Source organism: Cervus canadensis, chromosome 32 (assembly GCF_019320065.1).
Source record: "Cervus canadensis isolate Bull #8, Minnesota chromosome 32, ASM1932006v1, whole genome shotgun sequence".
NCBI classification, from domain to species: Eukaryota; Metazoa; Chordata; class Mammalia; order Artiodactyla; family Cervidae; genus Cervus; species Cervus canadensis.
In genome coordinates this window covers 4,718,216-4,733,487 of record NC_057417.1, presented here as the reverse complement: position 1 = coordinate 4,733,487, position 15,272 = coordinate 4,718,216, and the positions used below count along the sequence as shown (strand labels likewise).

Genomic DNA, 15,272 nt, shown 5'->3' with positions numbered 1-15,272 from the left:
AGAATGGATGAAGGCAAGAGTGGGTGATGAGCGTGGAGAGGGTAGAAATGAAAGGGTGACTTAGAGAACGGCCAGACGGCTGAGTCGGACTCCGTCCCAGATACACTTACAGACACATGAGATGTAGTCAAGTTGCCAACAACCCCAGTATGATCTGCGTTTTACAGGTGAGGAAACTGAAGCATAGTGGGGTACCTCACGTGCTCAAGAGAACAGTAAAAAGTTGAACCAGACACATGGATTCTTCTTTCTTAGCTCTTAACACCCCTTCCCCCATGGCCTCCCTATGGTGAGCAAATAAAAGAACGTTAGCAACAAGGTCCTGCCGTCTAGCACAGGGTCTTGCTCAATGTTATGTGACAACCTCAACAGGAGGGGAGTCTGGGGGGGAATGGATCCATGTACATGTCTGGCTGAGTTGCTTTGCTGGGCACCTGAAACTATTGCAATATTGTTGATCAGCTATACCCCAATATAAAATAAAAAGTTAAAAAAAAATGAAGGCTAGTGAGTGAATGGAGTGGATAGATAATCAAGTGAGATGAGGGTATGACTGGGTGTAAGAAGGAATGAATGAGTGGGTAACTGAGTGAGGCCACTAATCAAGAAAGCGCTCAGGGAAGGCTGAGATGAATGGATGAAGAAGCTAGTGACGGGGGCCGGGCTGGCCTCACAGTGGCCAGTCCTGCCGCGAGCATCCTCCCCTTTCCCCCTCCCACACCCTTTGACCTGCGCAGAGAGCGTGGAGCAGTTCTACCAGTCGCTACGGGACAAGTACCAGGCCCAGCCCGCCGGCCCGGAAGGCACCCTGGTGGAGATGGAGCTGGTGAGGGTGAGGCTGGAGAAGAGCAGCGGGAAGAGCCAGGAGAGAGAGCTGGCCACCCTGGACTGGGCAGAGCGGCAGCCGGCCCAAGGAGGTCTGGCCGAGGTGCTGCTGGCTGCGCGCGACCGCCGGCAGCCGCGTGAGACGTGGGTGATCGCTGTGCTGGGCAAAGCGGGGCACGGGAAGAGTCACTGGGCCCGGGCCGTGAGCCGGGCCTGGGCCCGCGGCCAGCTACCGCAGTACGACTTTGTCTTCTGCATCCCCTGCCACTGTTTGGACCGTCCGGGGACCTCCTACCGCCTGCAGGATCTGCTGTCCTCCCTGGGCCCGCAGCCGCTGCCGGTGGACGACGAGGTATTTAGTTACATTGTGAGGAGGCCCAACCGCGTCCTGCTCATCCTGGATGCCTTTGAGGAGCTGGAAGCCCACGACGGCTCCCTGCACAGCGCAGGGGGCCCCGGGTCGGCAGAGCCCCGCTCCCTCCGGGGGCTGCTGGCGGGTCTCCTCCAGCGCAAGCTGCTGCGGGGCTGCACCCTGCTGCTCACGGCCCGGCCGCGGGGCCGCCTGGCCCAGAGCCTGAGCAAGGCCGATGCCCTGTTCGAGGTGGCCGGCTTCTCGGCCCAGCAGGCCGAGACCTATGTGAGGCATTACTTTGAGTCAGAGGGGACCGCCGAGCACCAAGAGAGGGCCCTGGCGCTCCTGCGGGCCCGGCCATTCCTCCTGAGTCATAGCCACAGCCCCACCGTCTGCCGGGCCGTGTGCCAGCTCGCGGAGGCCCTCCTGCAGCGGAGTGGTGAAGCCCAGCTGCCCTCCACCCTCACGGGCCTCTACGTGGGCCTGCTAGGCCCAGCAGCGCGCGACAGCCCCCCGGGGGCCCTGGCAGGACTGGCCAGGCTGGCCTGGGAGCTGGGCCGTGCGCACCAGAGTGGCCTGAAGGAGGACCGCTTCCCGTCGGCGGAGGCAAGGGCCTGGGCCGTGGCCCAAGGCTGGTTGCAGCCCACCCCGGGGGCCCCGGAGACTGAGCTGGCCTTCTCCAGCTTCCTCCTGCAGTGCTTCCTGGGGGCCGTGTGGCTGGCTCTGAGCGGCGAAATCAAGGACAAGGAGCTGCCGCAGTATCTGGCCTTGACCCCGAGGAAGAAGCGGCCCTATGACAACTGGCTAGAGGGCGTGCCACGCTTCTTGGTCGGACTGGTCTTCCAGCCTCGCGCCGGCTGCCTGGGGGCCCTGGCGGGGCCGGCGGCCTCCGCGTTGGCGGACAGGAAGCAGAAGGTGCTCACGAGGTACCTGAAGCGGCTGCAGCCCGGGACGCTGCAGGCGGGGCGGCTGCTGGAGCTGCTGCACTGCGCCCACGAGGCGCTGGACCCCGGGCTCTGGCAGCACGTGCTGCAGGGGCTCCCGGCCCGCCTCTCCTTCCTGGGCACGCGGCTCACGCCTCCCGACACCCACGTGCTGGGCCGCGCCCTGGAGGCGGCGGGCCGAGACTTCTCCCTGGACCTCCGCAGCACTGGCGTCGACCCCTCCGGACTGGGGAGCCTCGTGGGACTCCGCTGTGTCGCCCGTTTCAGGTGGGGGCCGGGGACAGGAGAGGGGGCTCCTTGGCCTTGGACACCTACAGTGCGTCTTGGTGCTATGCCCAGTGCTGACTCTGTGGGGTGGTCTCGTTTAGAATGAATGGCAGCCAGATGAGGGCAGACGTGATTCCATCCTTTTTTATTAAGATGAGGAAGCCGAAGCTCAGAGGGGGACAGTAGCTTGTCCGAGGTCACACATCCAGGGAAGGACAGCATCATTCTTTCAACCAGAATGTGAAGACCGGCCTTAAGCCAGGCACTGGGCCACGTCTAGAATCTAAGACTGATCTGGGTTTGAATTCATTTTCTTCTCTCCATCCCTTGAGATGGAAACCCCATCAAGCCACCATTTTGTCATGGTGGGATTAAGGCCATAGCCTCCCTCAACCTCCCTGCCTCCATTCTCCTGTTCCACTCCACGTTATATTCCACCATCAGCACAGTCTCCCTAGAAATTGCATCTGATCATATTCCATCCTGGCTTCCAATCTTTCAGAGGCACCCTACCTCCCTCAGGATGAAGGAAAAATTCCTTAAATTAAGGAATCTAAATCCTTTGGTGATCTGTTTGATCATTTAATCACCAGAGGATCTCTTCCACCTTCCCCCTCAGCATAATTTAACCATGCAGTAAGGTCTACAACATTGTCCTTCAACTGAGAATTTTCCACTGAGCTTCCTGGTAGCCAAAGCAAAAAGGGAAATAAAACCATTGGGAGAGTTGAGTAAATGGAAGAAGTGATAAGGGCTTGAGTGGTCATGCAAGACTCTCTAGAGGAAGTAGGGGTTGTGTTGAGGAAGGAAAGTATCTAAACAGGTAGGAGGTTCCTTCATGGAGCTGCTCGCCCACCCCCATCATGGTCTAGCCTGGTCACCGTGCCTGGGTCTGAGGCCCTTCCTTCACAGGGCTGCGTTGAGTGACACTGTGGAGCTGTGGGAATCCCTGCAGGAGCGTGGGGAGGCCAAGCTACTCCGGGCGGTGGAGGAGAAGTTCACCATTGAGCCTTTCAAGGCCAAGTCCATGAAGGATGTGGAAGACCTCGGCAATCTCGTGCAGATCCAGAGGTGAGGGGGAGGGGGCATGGGAGCTGGTCCAGGCCGCACAGGACTTAGTATTAAGTTTGTCATGAGCACTTCCAGTGCCTCCTCTTTTGGGGGAACCTCCCAAGCCCCTCTCCATCCCTGGGCAATGACCATCTAGAACCTCTCACTGTGGTTGCCACCCAGGCATCTATCACTGTGTCTACTTCAGAACTTGCCATCATAGACCCACTTCTTTCCCAGCTAAATCTAAGGACACACTTTCAGGGATGTCCTCGGCAGTCTGGTGGTTAAGACTCTGCCTTCAAATGCAGGGGACGTGGGTTTCCCTGGCCAGGGAACTAAGGCCCCACATGCTGCGAGGTGCAACCAAAATTTTTTTAAAAAATAAATAAATACAGCCAAGGGGATATTCTCTCCTGCTAAGTGTTCATCCAGTCACACAAGTGACACCAAGGCCAACTTTCAAGGCAGCCAGGACCAGCATCCCCATTTTATAGATGGCAGAGGTCTAAGGTTGAGAAGGTAGAGGAGATATGACTGCAGCTGTCATCCCTCATCTCTTCATCATGCATTGTTTGAGCACCTACTGTGCTCTGTCTGGGGTGGGTGTGGGTAATGCCTCCTCTAAGGCTCTTTTCTGTGAAACATACAGTGATGCCTTAACAATATCCTTTTCGGAAGTTCTTTCCTTTTTTAACAAGGGGACAATAGGAGCCCAAGGAAGGCTGTTCTTCCAGGAAATTCTGGGCACTGGGGCATTAGGACACGGAGGAAGGGGCTCAGTGACAGTACGGTGCCAACTCTCCACTAACATTGCCTGCTCTCTCCAGGACAAGAAGCTCCTCTGAAGAAGCAGCTGGGGAGCTCCCTGCTGTCCGAGACTTAAAGAAGCTGGAGTTTGCGTAAGCCAAGGGGTAGATCGTCTTGGGTTCCCACGAGGTTTCTCCTCCAGCATTAGCTAGGCTGGTGCCACCAGAATTCAGATCAGCCCTCAGAGTCATTCTTAGCCTCTCGTCCCACCCCCCGCCCCACCCCCCGCCACTCTGGAAACCAGCTTCCAGCAGCTGGGGCATGGCCGGTCCAGGCTAGTCCTGGAGGGTCTCATGGGGTGAAGATAACCAGCCCATTTGCTGGTGAAGATGCTCATTTGCATCCACTCATTCAACAGATCTATTCCTATGGCTGAGGCCACTGTTCTCAATCAGCTTGCTGTCCAGTGTAAAATTACCACCTGCTACTGTGATTAGTGGCTGGAAACTCAAGGGCTATGAGAATGCAGGCTTAGGGGGCTTCCTGAAGGAGGTAATGGAAGTATTGAAGCTAGACAAAGGAATAGGAATGACCCATGCTGGGTGGAGAAATTGTTATTATCTCCCCATTGTACAGAAGCAAACCCTGAGGCCTAGAAGGTGTAAATTGTTTGTCCAAAGTCACAAATGTCAGATCAGCCTGGCTGGCTCTTGCTCCAATGCAGGAAAAAGCTAAATTTGTAGTTGGATCTTCTTAGGGATCTTAAATCATCTGATGATTAGGAAGGAATTATTAAGCACCTACAGTGTACTCGGTGCCGTTTGTATGTAATCTCTTTAATTTTAAGAGCTGGGAGATAGTTATTATTGCCCCCATTTTACAGATGAGGAAACTGAGGCCTAGTGAGATTAAGTAACTTGCCCAGGGTCCTCGACGGGGCTCCCACAAGCTGCCTGCTCCTCCTGATCATGGCTTCCCTGGCCCTCCAGAAAAAGCCAAGCATTTCTTCTTTTGAACAGAGAAAGACAAGATGCCAAATTTGTGCAGAGGTAAAAAAAAAAAAAAAGTGTTGCTGAAAAGAGGAAACATATGAAAACAACTACCAAGGGCCCATTCTGGCTTTGAATTATTTTCAGCTTCAAAAGCCCCTAGCTTGAGGTCGGAACTGTGCTCTGGGGAGCAGCAGCCGTCGGGTAGAACACAGTCCAAAACCCGGAGGCTAGCCACCTGCAGGCCAGAAGCCCCGAGAAGTTCTGAGGAAAGAAGGAAGGAAGGAAGGGACTATTTTGGGCGTCTGACTGGCAGGTACCATGTCCAGTGCCCTGTCGGTCTCACCTGCCTATCGATGAGGCCGCTCAGCCACTCGGGACCCCGCAGGGGCTGTGCTGGTGGACGCTTCTCCTGATTCAGGCCCCCTTTACCTCTTCAGCCTTGCCTCCTGCAATCTGCAGCCACGTGCATCCTCTTTATGGTCCAACCCCTGGGCCTTTGCACTGGCTCTGCCTACTGCCCAGGACTCTTTTCCCCAGGTGTCTGCATGGCCCATGCCCACACTTTTCTTCTGGTTTTCAGCAAGAGAGATCTTTTCTTTCTAAAAAAAACTTTAAAAGATATTCACTTATTCATTTTATTTGGCTTTCCCAGATCTCAGTTGCAGCCCGAAAGATCTTTGTTGCATCATGCGGGATTTTTCCTTGCGGTGTATGAACTCTCTGGTGGTGGCACGCAGGCTTCATTTCTCCATGGCGTGTGGGATCTTAGATCCCCCACCAGGGACTGAGCCTGTATCCCCTGCACTGCAAGGGGCAGTCTCAACCACTGACCCACCACGGAAATCCCTGGGAGAGGCCTTTTCTGGCTCCCGTATTTGAAAGTACAATTCTGCCCCGCTTGCGCTGGACTTTTCTCTGTATCTCTTATAATCTCCCGTACCAGACAGTTTGCCAGTTTCTCTGATTATCCATCTTGCCCCTTGGTATGTTAGCTCCACAAGGGTTTTGACTTTTGTCTGTTCTGTTCATGGTGATCTGTGTTGACAGGTTTGATGGGCCTGGCACCCGATAGGCAAGCAATATTTGGTAAATGAATTCCTTAATCTTTTCAAAAACCTTCTAAGACTAGGACTAAATTTGAGAAAATGGAGACTCAGAGGTGAAGGGATTTGTCCAAAAGGTCCCAGAGAAGCTAAATGAAAATTGTTAGTCACTCAGTCATCTCTGATTCTTTGTGACCCCATGGACTGTAGCCCACCAGGCTCCTCTGTCCATGGAATTCTCCAGGCAAGAATACTGGAGTGGGTTGCCATTTCCTTCTCCAGGGGATCTTCCTGACCCAGGGATGGAACCCAGGTCTCCTGCATTGCAGGCAGATTCTTTACCATCTGAGCCACCAGGGAAGCCAGCCCAGATTCAAATCAGCTTTCAAATCACCCCATCTCATGACCTTTCATTAAGGCTGGTGATTCCCAGACTTTGGGGTTTCAAAGATTGAGAATATTTTGAAGTGAATTTCGGTGACTCTGTGCAGTTACCATCTTTTAAATTTATATCAGGTATGCTCATTCAAACAAGTGAAATAACCACTGATGGCACCATCATTTTATCAAAAATGAAACATTATAATGTCAAAAAAGTTCAAAGGATATAATTTCAGAATAAAAGATGGTTGTTTGCCTTGAGTAATTTAATCATATTTTAAAAAAGAGAGAGAGAGCCCTTTGTTTTTATTTTTCTCATTCCCTTGAAGCCTGTTCTAAATGCCCATCCAGGCTATGTGGCCTTATGTGAGTTAGCTAACCTGTCTGTGCCTTGGTTTCCCCATCTGTAAAAATGGGGCTAAGAAGGGCTCCTAGTTCAGAGTCATTGTGAGGATTAAATGAGATCTGAGTGATGAACCCGCCATATTCTTGGCATATAAAAAGTGCTCAGGAAATGGTTCTGTTTGTTATGAAATAGCAGTGGAAAATATGTAAGTCATCTTTCTCAGGGCTGGAGGTGGTTCCTCAGGCCAACATTTGGGAACCATTTCCCCAGGCCAGGGTGAGAGAAGGGCGCACATGGATGATGACAGGAGTGAGACCTGGCTCCCCAGGCAGAGGTGAAGGCTGAGGAGCCCCTAGCTGGGAGCCCAGCCGGCCTCTTGAGTGGGTTTGTGAGATCTGCCTGAAGTAGAAAGGAGCGGGGTCCCAACAGGTGGGGCAAGGACGAGGTAAGGTCTCAGGGGGGCCTGCCTTCTGCAGGGTCAAATAGCAGGCCCATGGCTGTTTCAGGGTCTTGACTCTGCCCTTTGCCTCCTAGGCTGGGCCCCGTCTTGGGCCCACAGGTTTTTCCTAAATTGGTGAAGATCCTCGAGGCCTTTACTTCCCTTCAGCACCTGGAGTGAGTATAAACCCTGGAATTTCTCCAAACCCTGGCCCTGTTTGTCCCTTTCTCCCTGCTTCCTTAGTGTGGCTGGTGTGAGTGACTGGATGCCCCCACTGCAGGGAAGGGACGAGAGATGGAAACAATAAAAAGAAGTTGAATCCTTTTGTGACCTTTGAGACTCCCCCTCTTGTGCTGCTCCCAGCAACCTCACGGGGGATGTAGGGGTGAGGAATGTGATCCCAGTTGTACAGTTCAGGTCTTGAGAGGTTGGGGCACTTGCCCCAGCTCATGGGGCTCCCAGAAAGGAAAACAGAGATTCAGGTCCATGGGGAGTCAGAACCTTGTCCCCTGATTGGCCACCTGGTGCCCCCAGGTGATGAAGACGCTCTCATATTCTCGGAACTCAGCTGCATCTGGCCATGGTGTGTCCAGGAGTGGGGGGATCAGAGGAGGCTGCTGCTGGGTTGGAGGGTGGGGGAGGGTCACGTGGCCTCTGGGGTGCTGTCTGATGCCCCCCATCTGGTTCTACCTGCAGCCTGGACTCGCTGAGCGAGAATAAGATCGGGGACGAGGGTGTCGCCCAGCTCGCCACCACCTTCCCTCAGCTGAAGGCTCTGGAGACACTCAAGTGAGTGGGCTGGGCTTGCCCTTCCTGCTGCATTTGTCCCTAGAGTCCCACCTTTTAATTCTTTCATTCCCTCATCCATTCAGTCATGCAGCTGTTTAGTCATCCACCCATCCATTCACTCAGTCAGTCATTTCTTTAATCAGCCGTTCTACTAATTAATCAACAAATATGTAAGAAGCATCTATTTTGTGCAGACGCAGTTCAAGGCCCTGGAGACCCAGCTTTAAGCAAAGCAAAGTCCCTGACCTCCGGGTTCTTCTAGGGAGGGGACACAATAAACCAGCAAACAAGAATCCATAATTGTGACGTGTGCAGTAATGAATGTAAGCAATGTCTCATGAGAGAAAGTTAGACCGAGGGCGAGACAGGAGAGCTAGGTTAGGATTTATCTGTAAAACATTATTAGCAAGATAGTGAATTTTGATTTAAAAAAAAACTGTTCTGGGTTTGAGGGAGTGGGAAATGGATATGAGGCAGGAGGGTCAGCATGATTTCTTTTTACCGAACCTAGAGGGATCGTTAAAATTCATGCACACTCTATTCCACAACTGTGATCAAGGAAGCCACAGGATTCACCAGAACCAATTAGGGATTTCCTTGATGGAGGGACACTGAGACTTCTTAAGTAATTTAGAGTGTTTAAGGAAATAATGTGAGTAAGCGAGATTTCACTCCCACCTTCCTTCCTTCTTTCCTTCCCGGATTCCTCCCTCCAGCTCCGTCTCAGTCTCCTGCCTTTCCTTCCTTCCTTTGTTCCCCACTTAAGTATTTTCTGAGCACCTCCTTGGCTCTAGGCACATGTTTACAGTAATGAACAAAACAGATCCGACCCCTTACCTCAAGGAGAGGAGCTCAAACAAATAATGTGAGCCCTCACGTAATGACAGTCCTGAAAAGTGGTCCAGAAGGAAAAGAAGAGATGCTATAAACTCATAAAACAGGTGTGGGAGGAGTGCAGTCTCTCTCTCACCTGCATCCTCACCCCGTCATCCTGCTCAGCTTCAGCATGTGACTGCATCCTCTTATTGGTCCAGTTTACCCACAGTACCCTCACAGAGCTCAGCACCCAAGGCTCTCATCCAGGTGGGCTGCCTTGCGTTTGCTGCCCTGGGCCGCCCTGTGAGAAAGAGGAGGTCCCCAGCTCTGCGCGAGCCTGGGGCACGAGCGCTGGTGGGTAGGGGCATTCAGGTTTGGCCCTGAGCCCTCCCCCTTGTGGTACCCCTGCAGCTTGTCCCAGAACAACATCACCGACGTGGGTGCCTGCAAGCTGGCCGAGGCTCTGCCCGCGCTGGCCGCGTCCCTCCTCAGGCTGAGGTGAGTGGGGTCCCCATCCTTCAGGTGCTGAGCTGGTGGCTGGGGGGTGGGCAGAGAGCCCCCTTGGTTACCAGCTGTGAGGTCCCTGGAAGCAGTCCCTACAGGCTGTTCTGTTGGGTTGGTGTTGCACAGCTTGGTGGGGGTGGGGAGTGGGGGGCCTAAAACCCACCATGAACACACCCCGCTGGAGTTGGGCGATGCCACCACCCTGGACAAGAGGGTTAGCAGCCCCCGGAGGAAGGGCAAATTCTGGGCAAGTTGTTTTCTTGCCGAGTCTCTGTTTCCTCATCTGGAAAATGGGTACCATCTCTATGGCCTACAGAAAATGCTTGGAGCAGTGCCTGGCTCTGGTGCTTAATAAATATTAGTCCTCCTTCCCAGGGGATGGCAGGACTGAGCCGTTTCTGGAGTCCAGGGTTAGTGATTTCTAGAAGGCTGACTGTGCACAGGCAGCCGTGGCTGGCTCTTGTCACTGACACTGGTCCGTGCCTACACTGCCACCTTCTGGTGAGGCTTGGAATAGCACATCTTGCTTTTGATTACTTCCAGCCTGGCCCCTGGCCTTCCCCTGTGGCTCAGCCGGGAATCTGCCTGCAATGCGGGAGACCTGGGTTTGATCCCTGGGTTGGGAAGATCCCCTGGAGAAGGGAAAGGCTACCCACTCCAGTATTCTAGCCCGGAGAATTCCATGGACTGCACAGTCCATGGGGTTGCAAAGAGTCAGACATGACTGAACGACTTTCACTCACAGCCTGGCCCCTGGTGGTACCCGGGACTGATGGTCCTTCCAGTCCATTAGCCTTCCAGCCAGGGTCCCTGCGTGCCGTTGCATAGGTTGTGTGCCGTGCAGCTTCTATAGTCTTTGTTGGCACTGCCTAGAGTTGTGACGGCATCTAAGATTCTGGGCCAGAACCTGTGCTAGGAACTAGAGATACAGCTATGAACAAAACCAGCACAGGTCTTACTTTTGAGCTCCTTGCATAATAAATAAGCAAATGAGTAAACAAAGTAAAACGCTGATTCATGCTGGGAAGGAGGAAACTAACAAAGGCCAGGGAGAGGACAATAGGGAGGACTGAATTCACCAGGGAGGTCAAGAGCTCTGAGGAGGTGACCCTCCCCCTTCTGTGGGATACTGTCAGGGAAAAGCATTCCAGGAAGAGGGAACAGCAGATGCAAAGGGCCTGAGGTGGGAAAGAGGTTGAGTCCTTCGCCAGAAGTGGGGTGGGCCCCTGTGGCTGGATATAAGGAACTAGGGCCAGAGGGTGGGAGATGAGACGAGAGAGGTCAGGGGAGGCCAGACCATACAGGGAGGCCTTCGCAGAGTCAGGAGGGAGACTGGGGGTTTTCTGGTGTGAATGGAGAAGCAGGTGGGGCCGGTGGGGGTGATATGTGACCTGACTGACACTTTAAAAAACCTCGTATTGGGAGTTCCCTGGTGGCCGAGTGGTTAGGATTCTGGGCTTTCGCTGCTGCGGCCCAGGTTCTATCCCTGATTGGGGAACTGAGATCCTGCAAGCTGCACGGCACGGCCAAAAAATGAAAAAAAGAAACCTCGTATCATAAGGACTTTAAGATGCCTTCCATTGGTAAGACATCATGAAGAGGACAAAACGCTGTTAACTAAAGGATGACATCCTTTGATTATCAGACACATCCTGATCTCAGTGATTTTCAAATGTGAACATGTACATCTTGGCATCAGTGGAATATGGGAAGAATCCTCTCCCTGTGGGGGGAGGAAGGGCCCCCTGGGTTCTAAGGTCCATCCCAGGAAGGGATTGCAAAACCTCCCCCTGCTTCCTGCCCTGGTACCAGCCGACTCACGACATCAGGGCTCCCCGGAGTTTAGCTTGAATCCTCTTTGCTGCAGTGTAGACCTGCTGCTTTTACAGGCAGGCCTGCAGTGTTGCCCTGAGGCCGGGTCAAGGCAAAGTCATGGCCTTGAAATTAGAACCGCGGCCACACCTGGCTTGTTAAAAAGACTCTTGTTAATGAGGCATCGGCGACACCCGTGGTTCTATTTTTGACACTGCTGATGGTGACTGAGTACTCTATAGAAACCCGAGCCTGCCCAGTGACTCCGGGTTTCACTCTCCCCTGCCATATCCCCAATGCCGGGCACACTACAGTAGCTGATATAACCTACAACCCCCCCGGGGAGATATAATAACCATAGTTAACAAGTCGTTCATTCCATGTGTCGGGCCCTGTTCTGGGTGTTTTACCAACACTAACTTATTTACTTCTCCCCATTATTACTCTAACATGCCCATTTTATGGAGGCGCAAACTGAGTCACAGGGATGCTGAGTAACTTGCCAAAAGTCAGGCAGCAAGCTGCAGGACTGGGATTTGAACTTGAGATGTCTCTGGCAGGAAGCTACCTCCGCTCAGTCCTGCTGCCTCCCCAGACTCACTGAGTGACCACGGAGAAGTTACTCAGTTTTCCCCTCTGTCACATGGGGCAGCAGTCCCAGCTGGTGGGTCTCCCGCTAGGCCCCGAGCCCCCCAGCACCCCCGGCCCCTGCTCTGACCTCTGTCTCCCACAGCTTGTACAACAACTGCATCTGCGACGCGGGAGCCGAGAGCCTGGCGCACGTGCTTCCGGACATGGTGTCCCTCCGGGTGCTAGAGTGAGTGTGGGAGCCTGGGCAGTGGGGCAGGGCTTGGGAGGACCGGGGGTCTCTTGCTGGCATCGTGGGAAGGGCCGGTTGTCGAGAGCGTGGTGCTGGCCTTGGTCTGGGGCTGGATGGTCCCCGGGGCCAGGATCCACAATGGCGCTCTCTCCCCAGCGTCCAGTACAACAAGTTCACAGCCGCTGGGGCCCAGCAGCTTGCCGCTGGCCTGAGAAAGTGCCCTCAAGTGAAGACACTGGCGTAAGTCTTGGCCGAGGCGGAGGGGGCGTCAGCGTGGGGGTCACCTGAGCTCAAATCCCACTCGCCCCTCTCCAGCGTGTGATCTGGGGCAGCAGACATGTCACCCCACTGGCCTCAGTCTCTCTTCTTTTTTTTGGCTTTAGCTTGGGGGATCTTAGTTCTCTGACCAGGAACTGAACCCAGGCTCTCAACAGTGAGAGTGCTGAGTCCCATCCACTGGACTGCCAGGGAATTCCCTGGCCTCAGTTTCTTCATCTGTAAAACGGGAGTGATAATAATATTTAGTCTGAAGCAGTTTTGTGGGGTCTAAATTAGTCAAGATACTTAAGACAGTGTCTGGTCCATGGAAAGACTAAATATAGTAAGCCGAACAATACGAAATCACTTTTATCTGTTGATCTATGTGCTGTGCTGTTCTTGGTCACTCAGCTCTGTCTAGCTCTTTTCGACTCTTTGTAACCCGCCAGGCTCCCCTGTCCATGGAGATTCTCCAGGCAAGAATACTGGAGTGGGTTGCTATACCCTCCTCCACTGTTGACCTATACAATTGTCAATTTCATATGATTCAGACTTATTTATTATTACATCACTATGATGTCCAGTGTCCAATACTATACTTGATAATCTTTCAAAGCACTGTTGTCTACATAATCACTCACATCTTCTAAGAAGAGTAGGGCGGCTCTTGGAAGACTCATTATGCAGATGTGGAGAATAAGGCACAGAGAGGTTAATGAACCTTTCTGAGATCACACAGCAAGTTCTCAACAGTTGTGGTTCCATCACTCAGCCGTGTCCGACTCTTCGCAACCTCAAGGAGTGCAGCACGCCAGGCTTCCCTGTCCTTCACTATCTCCTTGAAGCAGAATCAAGTTTAAAAAGGGGGGGGTCACCAGACTTCTGGTGTCCCTGTGACCCCACACTAAGCTGGGTGGGAGGAGGAATTTGGAGGAAGCCTGCCTTGGGGACTCTGGACCACCCCCAACCTCTGAGCTGGCCTCCATGTGCCATGCCCCCTCACAGGATGTGGACGCCCACCATCCCCTTTGGCGTCCAGGAGCACCTGCAGCAGCTGGACCCCAGAATCATCCTGCGATGATCCAGGCTGTGGCTGGGAAAAGGGAACTGAGGTGAGCTTGGGAGGGGAGGGCCCCGGGGGGCTTCAGGGACAGGGTCCTGTGAAGTCAGTATCCGGAAACGGTGGGCGGGGCAGCAGCTAGGAGCTGGGTGACCCCTCCTGGACCCGTGTTCTGTCGGCCGCCCCCCTACCCCGCCTCCTTCTCTGCTGGGGTGTCCTCTAAATGTGCTGAGGGCTTGGGCCTTGGGGATCCTCCCTGTGGTCAAGTCTGGGGCCCTGGGGAAGGACAGGCAGGTCAGCGTGCACACCCCGCAGCCCTCAGCCCTGGAGGGTCTTCCTTCACGGATGCCCCGGCTAGCCTGGCTGCTATCTCAGTCCTCGGGCTGCCCTGTTGCTCGGCCTTGTCCTCAGAGGAATTCATTCTACCGATTTCTGTGCACGTGACTGTCCTCTCGCTTCCATGCGCCCCCTCCCCCGCCCCGACCTGGGATGTCCCCTTCTCCATCCCCACACCCCTCCCATCCCCGGGCTCAACCACGCTCTCGCCGTGTGCTGACCTGCCCTGTCCTAAAGCTTCCTCGTCTCCCCCCTCCCAGCCTCCCACAGCACGCTCTCCGAGGACACCGACTGTGCTGGACCCTCGCCTGGTGCTTTGGGGACACGGCTTTTCTCGGCCTGTGTCCCGTGGGACGTGGCATTGTGATGCCCAACCCCGGTGACTCAGGGTCGGCTCCTGCCCAGCTGGAGAGAGGACCCACTGCCTGCTCTGCGGACCGACCCCTCCCTCGGTTCCCCGGGTGGATGTCAGCCCCGCTCAGCCACCGCGGCTCTGGCAGGTGGGCGGGCGCCCGGGGGCCGCTGCTGAATGCCCGGGAGCCCTGAGGCATTCCCAAAGGACACTGCAGACAGCCGTGGCCAAGGCTGGGGCGATGGATGAGGCGGCCACATATCTGCCTGCCCAGGTCCCTTGTGGCCTGGGGGGAAAGCACATCTCCACGCTGCTCTCCTAGCAGGACCGGCTCCAAGGATGCCTGTGAGCATCATCCAGCCTGTTCATTCCCAAAGCGCGACCACTGGAAATTCTCGGCAGCTGCCTTCTGTCTCTGGGACTCACTGGTTTGCACTGACTGTTTTGGCCGAGGCCAAAGCTAGGCCTGGCCAGATGTACTCTTTCGCGAGTAAAGAGATGACGATATACACTAACGGAGGAGGGGCGGGGCCACGGCCTGGACCACATTTGCCTTTTTGCCTCCATTTCCTGTTTGTTTGTTTTTTCCACTACATATAAATCTGTCACTTAATCCCATGGGCAGGTCCTGAGTTTATGTTGTGATTACTAAATTTGGGGTGCACACTTTTCTGGATAGCTAATGCATCACAAGCCACCCTCAAAACGTAGTGCCTTAAAACAGCACCGACATTTATTCTGCCCTTAAACATCTGTCTTTTGGGCAGGGCTTGGCGGGGACTGCTCGTCTCTCTGCCCGGCTCCGGGTCAGCCTGGCACCTGATGCTGACTGGGGGCCTCGGTACCTCTAAGGATGTGGGGCGGGGGCCTCTCCATGTGGGGGCTTCCTCACGGCCTGGAGGCTGGGTTGAAGGGTGATCATGCCATCAGGAAGAGAGGTTGGGAGGGGGAGACAGAGACCACGGTGAGAAATCGTGTCCTTTTTGTAAGCCAGCCTTGGTTGTCATGCAGCATCACTTCTGCCATATTCTACGGCCAGTTGACCAGGACCCTTGCTCTCCTCCCCTCCCCAGACCCCTTCAGCCTCCCACCCCCACTCACCCACCCAGCCCAACACACACAGCAGAGTCCACTTT

General features: G+C 54.3%; 1 protein-coding gene across 7 annotated transcripts in view; it reads left to right on the top strand.

Annotated features, from left to right (window-relative positions):
* CIITA (class II major histocompatibility complex transactivator) overlaps positions 1-14,754 on the top strand; it is a 56,427-nt gene extending 41,673 nt beyond the window's left edge. For 6 of the 7 annotated variants that reach the window (XM_043456212.1, XM_043456210.1, XM_043456216.1 and 3 more), the window contains 10 exons: positions 738-2,388; positions 3,301-3,459; positions 4,269-4,340; positions 7,485-7,565; positions 8,086-8,178; positions 9,406-9,492; positions 12,044-12,127; positions 12,287-12,370; positions 13,394-13,500; positions 14,045-14,754. In XM_043456212.1, coding sequence (XP_043312147.1) covers positions 738-2,388; positions 3,301-3,459; positions 4,269-4,340; positions 7,485-7,565; positions 8,086-8,178; positions 9,406-9,492; positions 12,044-12,127; positions 12,287-12,370; positions 13,394-13,469 — 2,387 coding nt within the window. In that variant the 3' untranslated portion in view covers positions 13,470-13,500; positions 14,045-14,754. The remainder of the gene's footprint in view (positions 1-737; positions 2,389-3,300; positions 3,460-4,268; positions 4,341-7,484; positions 7,566-8,085; positions 8,179-9,405; positions 9,493-12,043; positions 12,128-12,286; positions 12,371-13,393; positions 13,501-14,044) is intronic. The other variant, XM_043456211.1, reaches the window with a different exon arrangement.
* Positions 14,755-15,272: the final 518 nt, after the last annotated feature.